Source organism: Nestor notabilis, unplaced genomic scaffold (genome assembly GCF_000696875.1).
Source record: "Nestor notabilis isolate BGI_N333 unplaced genomic scaffold, ASM69687v1 scaffold12380, whole genome shotgun sequence".
Classification (NCBI taxonomy): Eukaryota; Metazoa; Chordata; class Aves; order Psittaciformes; family Psittacidae; genus Nestor; species Nestor notabilis.
This window is the reverse complement of record NW_009912510.1, coordinates 172,113-179,169: the sequence shown is the minus strand read 5'-3', so window position 1 is coordinate 179,169 and position 7,057 is coordinate 172,113. Positions and strand designations below refer to the sequence as shown.

The following is a 7,057-nucleotide window of genomic DNA, read 5'->3' as shown; positions in this document are numbered from 1 at the left end:
GAAAGAGTGACTGCCAAAACTAAAACATGCAGCAACTGCATTAAGCTGGCAACTGCTCTCACACTGGGATATCAGCCTAATGTGGTAGCTTTGATGGAAATTTGCATAGCTTTGCAAAAGAGTTTGCTCTTCAGTTTACAGATGTACTAATGAAGTCCTTGCATCCCTTCCCCTGGCTGTTTAAAAGGCGCTTTCACTTGGAGCCATTAACCAGCGGGCCTGTGGTGGAGATCCATCTCCCTTGAAGGAACCCAGGATTTTGGTCTGATCCCTTTAGCCATCCATTTTCCCAGACATTCATTAGAAACTAATTTACCCTCCATATGCCTCCAATATTTGTCATTTGGTTGTTCTCGCTCTCTCTGCCCCAGGCAAAAACACACAGCATGAGGCATAGCAGAGCTGTTTGGCTTTCTCCTTGAATTGTGACGGAATCTCAGGTCAGCAGAAGGGGAAAAAGTACTTCTCAGGCAGAAAACCTGGCAGCACTCATGTGCAGATGGACATTCATCCTTGCACTGCTGGCAAGGATGCTTCAACTGCTTTGTCTTTTCAGCACGCGCATGGCTCACCTTTGGCTCTGTGGTCCTCCTCTTTGGGGCACTTGCCTCCTTCCCACCACTTCCTCTTGAGGATTTCCAGGCGGTTGTTCTCTTGCAACTGGAGAATGGCCAGGTCAAACTCATCACGGAACACTGAGCCTGCAACACCAAGAAGTAGGTGGTAAGGCACCACGTCAGCCAGCCTTCCTCCCTACTCATCCCCGCCAAAAGCCCTGCCAGTGTACCCAGGTACAAAAGCTCATCTCTGAATGGTTTGGAAGGGATTTCAGTCCATATAAGCCCCTAAAACCTTCAGCCTCCCTGCTGGGACTGTCAACTGTCAAATCTCATTTTCAGATAGCAATTTCACCTATCCACCAATACCCATTTAAAGAGGTCCATTACAAGGGAGAGCTTTGGCTTCAGGGGCAGGGTCTGAACAGGCAGTTCAGTATCGCACTGCTGCTCCTCCAGACCACTGAGGTCCCTCTCCTGTCATTCTGCCTTCATTTTAACCTTGCTCTAACACCCCTTCCCTCAATACTGCTGCACTGTGACGGCAGCAGGTTCACCCTGCATGCAAGCCCAAAGGTTCGTGGTACAGGAGACTCACTTCTGTGCTCAGTACTGAACTGTATTGCAGCCAGGATGATGATCCCAAAGAAGGGCCGTGGGAAAGACCTCAGTTCTCCCAGTAACTCTGCACTATTGTCCCAGCGAGAAGCTATTCTGCTTTTCTTATCTGCTACAGTTTCACTGTTTAACAAGACAATGTGAGAACAAACTTAGTCCTGAAAGTAAGGATTTGTACTCACACTCAGGTTACTGTGACTTTACAAGCTTACGCATGTTAGCTAAACGATAGTGATTGCTTGTGTGACAGTTCTGATGCAATTCACCTTAACTTTGTATTGCTAAGTGCAAGTGCTTAAAGGTCAGGAACAAGGTTTCCCAAGCCTGTGAGTGGCTGAAAGAACAGCCTATCGCTTGGAACAACAACCACTACATCCTTTCTTTGTGCTGGCCTGGGAGATGATGTTCTCTTGCTATCTCTCACATTTAAAAGACAAAACCCCTGCATTTGTTAAACCTGATTATTAGCCGAGATAGTCACTGGATTGCCCAATTCTCTGTCCTAGAGTTTTAAGAACCACTAGCTGTTAAGAAACTTGTGCTAAAAACAAGAGTTGCAGCAGCATTACTTTTACGGCAGTTCTGAGATACAGCAAGGAGAATAGAAGGATTCAAAAACACTGGTTCAAAGGGGAAACAGTCAGAAAAGAGCATATATGCAGAAAATAAGCAGCAATTTTGAAACATCTTTCACATGAATTATTCAAATAGCCGCAGTCACGTGTCACATAGCTCTGGATCAGAGCAGGGTCTCACACATCTGGCTCTGAGCGTGCACCTTGGGCAATTGCAAAGTATTTGATTTTCCTCCCGAGATAGAAAATGACCCTGGGCAGAGCTGTGAAACGTGACATTGGCTTTAGAGCCGGTTCAGCCTTTCAAATGCTCCGGTCCTCTGCCGACAGCTGAGAAGGACTAGAATTTGTCTTCACTGCCTACCGACGGGCATGCCAATCCCGTAGCCCTTGGTGTCCAGAAGGCCCCCGACCTGCGTGAGGTTGCAATTGCGCTGACGATAATACTCGTTCATGGTGGACTCCAGCAGGAAGGCGTAATTGGAGTTCAGCACACGAGCGATCCCTTCCTCCGTGCTCTTCACAAAGACACTGGGCTGCTTGGAGTACATGTAGTTCCACATCCGCTGGTATGTCTGGTAGCGGGAGTTCTGCAGGACAAAGGGAGCAGCTGAGGTAGGAGCATCTTGCAGCAACATAAGCCTCCCATTAGACACCACTGTAAAAGTGGTGTCTAAGGGTGTCTATAAAAGGCCACAATGGGGAAAGGAGTCAAAGCAGATTTGGCGCTGGGTTCCAGAAGGCTTTAGATGCCTAACCTCCATTAATTTCAATGAGATTTAGAGGCCCAAATATCTAAGTGGATTTGAGGTTTTGTTGGCAAAGCTGGGCATGAAATGCATACCTAATTCTAATACGTTCCAGCAAAGCTCTCTGCATAATTTCAATTTTAGAAAAATACATCGTTTCCAAAACAGAATATCAAAAATACACACAAAAAAGCCAGAAGAAATAGCTTGTGCTTTGTTGACTTAAGCCACCAAATGGTCCCTGGAGAGCTCATACCCTATTGTCTGTCACTGGAACTTTGTGCTTAACATTTCACCAGCATCGGAGCCAGACGCCATCATCCTGAGAAGAGCTCTGAGGGTGAGTGCAGCACCAAAACTCTTTGGAGTTTGTTGCTCCCTGAATCCAGCTTTTGGTTCACCCCCTCGTGAGGCAAATCAGCGTATCTGCTTTAGAGAACTGGAGCCTTTTCATTGACTACAGTAAACTAAAGCTCAATCAGTCCCAAATCCTCAGACTTTGCTGGTGGTTGAGCCCACCTTGGTTTGATTGAGAGAAGAGCTAACAATCATTAATCTCTCTTGCCTTTGCTGAATAAAGAGTGAAACTTGCTGGCACAGAAACTGAAGATAAACACACTTTGGTCTACATAAGGAGTTTCTGAATTTGCTCCCTTCCCCCTGCATTTCTGCAGCACACAGAACCCCTTACACACCACCTCCTCTCCCAGGTACGTGACATGCTGCCGGGCACCCCCTGCCATTGCGCTTTCAAAGGCTCATTTTCTGTGGCTGTGAATGATGCTGGAGAGCCTCAGGGAATCTGCTGCTGACCCAGTTACCGTCCTCATCTGTCCAGTTCTGTCCCCTGGGTGCAGTCACTTGGGCAAGGGACAGGTGAACTGGGACTGTGTTTGTTCCCTATTCACTGTGCTTTTAAACCTTAATCCTGTGTGTTAGTGTCAGGGGAAATGGCTGCCAGGACAGGTTACAAGACAAGGTGCTCCAACAGTGGACATACATCTCATGCAAGCAGGAACTGAGGGCTGGTAAAGACAGCCTCAGCCATGCTGGCTTAATCCATCACCCAGCCATTGTTACACCAGAAGCAAATGGAACCCAACATAGTTTAAAGCACTGCAAATGGTACAAGAATACCTTTTGCTAATTCCTTCTCTGATACCAGCAACTCCAGCACCCACCAGGCATCACAGAGCCACAGACAGGATTTAAACCTGAAAGCCTTCCTGAAAAGAACTAAGCAAGTGCCTCATAGACAACCACCATAGTCACTTGGGCTCTGTTCAGCTCATTTTAGATATAATGTTCTGCTTAAAAGCAGCTTTTTGCCAAAGCCTTGGAGGGCGTAAAGCTGGGCTGAAAAGCTCAGGCTCGCTCGAGAGATTTCTCAGACTTCCAAATGCAGTTCAGACTCAAGAGGGGAGAAAAAAGTGAGAAAAGCTTTCTCTCCTCTCGGAATTTCAACCAGTAATAAATAAATAATCCTCAAGCAGCTCTTTCTGCATTCAGAGCACAGCAGAAAGGATTCATTCCTTTATTTCCCTTCTGAATAGAGCAGGGAAGACAAAAATCAAATTGGGCTAAATGGCTCGCTCAAGTTTGCATACACTTGACTTTTTTCAGTGTCACTGACCACATGCACGCTTCCAGCACTCTGACACACAGTACTTGGCATGTGCAAACATGGCTTTGCTTACCTAACCTGAGGTACTCTCGTACAAAAGCTAAGATTACATCAGAAGCACATAGAAATTTGACTGCAAATGCTCATCTGCTGAAGACCCTGTTATATCATACCGTGACACAGGGTTGTGTACCACTTTCTCACCCACTTGGTAACACTCCAACTGTTAAGTTGCTTTTTAAAGTCCAAGCACCAAGTCCAGGTGTCAGCAGAGGTCCTGATCCTAGTCAACCAGCATCCCAAGAGCACACCAGCTGCTGTGTTACAACATCCTGCTTTCCCTGTCCTCTGCCATGCCTCCCCCACCGTTCATCCCATCATCCCCCACTGTGGATCTAGCCCAGTCCTGTGCAATCGAGCAGGTGGGAGTCCATCCTGCACCAGAAACAGGAATGACGGGACGGGGGTACATCCAAATGTGATTAAAAGGTGCCCTCTGTCCCGGTTAGCAAAAGAATGGGGTTTACTTGGAAGAAGGTCATGCTGGAGCCACCATGAATGGTGCCGTACTCGATGGCTGTCTGGTCAGCTAGGTCATCCACAGATTCGATGGGGACGTCCATCCGCTGCACGGTGAGGAAAGCTGCCAGATTGGCCGTGTAGGAGGAGATGATGATCAAGGTGAATGCCCACCTAGGGAAAGCGGAAGCGAAGACAGTGAACTGAGATTCCCCATGGACTGACCCCCATTCCCACCCTCCACCTCCCCATCTGCTTCTGCCCACAAAAGACCCAGACAGAGAAGCCTTCCTTAAAAGGAGGGCTGATCTTACCACACTCCACTGACACAGCGTGTGGATAAGGCTTGGGGGGCAATGGTGGAGCCTTGCTGCATGAATCCCCCGACTGGAAACCACAAGCTGTTGCCAAGAGAGTACTGATTCACGAGAAGATTGCATCTACCTTGCGAGCAGGGGTGGGGGCTGTACCACTCATACGGTGTCAATCTGAAATGACAAGAAACGTGTAGCTCACGTAATTCACTGGGAAATGGGGCACTTTGGAGAAAAGAAGCAAAACCAAGTAAGAAGAGCTGTGAAAAACCCTAACTCTCCTGAAGGCAGATTTTTCTGAGGAGGAAACTCTTTGCTGTCAACTGATGCCCAGGGCTCAGAGCTGTGTGAAATGCTTGCTTAAGACTCAGAAGCCAGAGGCTTTCTTATTAAGATTTGCAAGAGTTTCTAAAGGCTCTGCTGAAAACCTGGGCATGGGCTGTGGGGAGGCTGGAGCCCTGTGTACAAATTCACACCACAGACATCCACGAACATCATTCCAGGTGTGCGCAGACTTGATGTGGAATTGAAATCAAACATCTTTGGCTGTGCTCCCTGCTGGAGAATGAGCATCAATGGGAAGTTCAAAAGGGAAATGTGTGAGACCTGAATGCATGACACCATCAAGAACTGTAATGGTTGCTCTGAGAAGGTCTGATTGCCCCAGCAAGGTCTAGGTCCCAGTTTGAAGCCAAGTGCTGGTGTTTCAAAGCATCACATGCTTTCAGTGCTCACAGGGACAGGACAGAGGTGGCAATCTGAAATAACTGACAGCCTGTCACTGAAGTGATGGCAGCCTAGCTCTCTTTTTGTGCTGTTTCCAATCCTCAGATCCCCGGTTGCTAAGAAAGACTTCTAATTCCTAAGTTGCATTTCGTTATATTGCTAATGGTTAACAAAGCTGTGTCTGGGAGGGTCATTTTAGGGATACTGCTAATACAGCTGCAGGGCTCTGCCAGCTTACACACCATTTAACCAAAATGTGATGGTTATTTTCCTTTCTGCATCTCCTACCTCACTGTGATGCCAGGTTATTTCTTGAAGACTTTCTAAGGTTGGATCAAGCAATGGCATTAAAAACCACTGCTCTAGGAGAGTCTTCTGCAGTTCACAGGGTCAAAAGCTCCTTACTGCTGAGTAAGGCAGAGAGCAGTGTCCAAACCTCCACCCCCAGCAGGAAGTTGTGTCAAAGCACCTTTTTGGAGGATCATGTTTAAACCAAATGGGTGGGGTTAAAGAGGCACCAAATCTCAGCCTGCAGAGAGCTGGACTGCATCATTCAATGGTTTCTTCAGAACTATGTTTCTGGGGCTGTAATGGCATTCGAAGAAACCATTAAAGCCCTGTCAGGATGACAACTTTAGCCATGCTAAGGGACTACGTGACAGCACAGTTCCAATTTCTGTAATGGGAACTGGGTATTAACCGTGCCCCGAAAGAGCTGTCAAGTCCTGAGCACGTCTTTGGTACACATAGCCAGGACATAGTTCAGTCCTGCCAGAAAAAGGGTCACCCATCTATGCCACCAACCATAAGCAGTTTGTTAGAAGGACAGGGAAAACAGCAACAGAGCACAGACCCTGGGCCTTGATGGGAGACACGCTGCAGACAAGCACTCAGTGATTTATTTTAAGGCTGATTTAAATTAGTCATAGAGAAGTGGAACTGAGAGCTGTCAAGTGAGGCTCTGCACATCAACCAAGAGGCTGCTGAAAGATATTAATCAACTTTCTTTTTCCATACATACAGGGTTTTACAGGGCCACACGAACCAAACATCACTACTGGAATCTGCACTAACATGTCTGACTCTGAATGCCAGTACCTGCTAGCCTCCACCTTTCCCATTTAAGGGAAATGGTTGGTTTAGCTGTCATAGATCAAGCATCTACAGGGACCAGCACCTTTTGCACAGCACCAGCCTTACTGCCAAACCTCCTCCCACACTTCCCATGCAGCTCTTAGCTCCAGCACCCACTGCCATGTCCAAGAATGCTCCTGAACTGTGGCATGCTGCTCCTGTCATAGCCAGACCAGCAGCCATCCTGGTGGCCTGGGGGATGTCCCCATGTCCCCCTGACCATCCCCTCACTATGATGCCC

At 47.5% G+C, this 7,057-nt stretch overlaps 1 protein-coding gene across 1 annotated transcript in view; it reads right to left on the bottom strand.

The window, feature by feature from the left end:
• The window catches only part of LOC104409814 (glutamate receptor ionotropic, kainate 4), a 120,265-nt gene that overhangs the window by 2,600 nt on the left and 110,608 nt on the right, over positions 1-7,057 (bottom strand). The window contains exons 14-17 of the mRNA XM_010019802.1: positions 4,957-5,130; positions 4,651-4,816; positions 2,115-2,340; positions 573-701 (exon numbers count right to left, since the gene is read on the bottom strand). Of these exons, the coding sequence (XP_010018104.1) occupies positions 573-701; positions 2,115-2,340; positions 4,651-4,816; positions 4,957-5,130 (695 nt within the window). The remainder of the gene's footprint in view (positions 1-572; positions 702-2,114; positions 2,341-4,650; positions 4,817-4,956; positions 5,131-7,057) is intronic.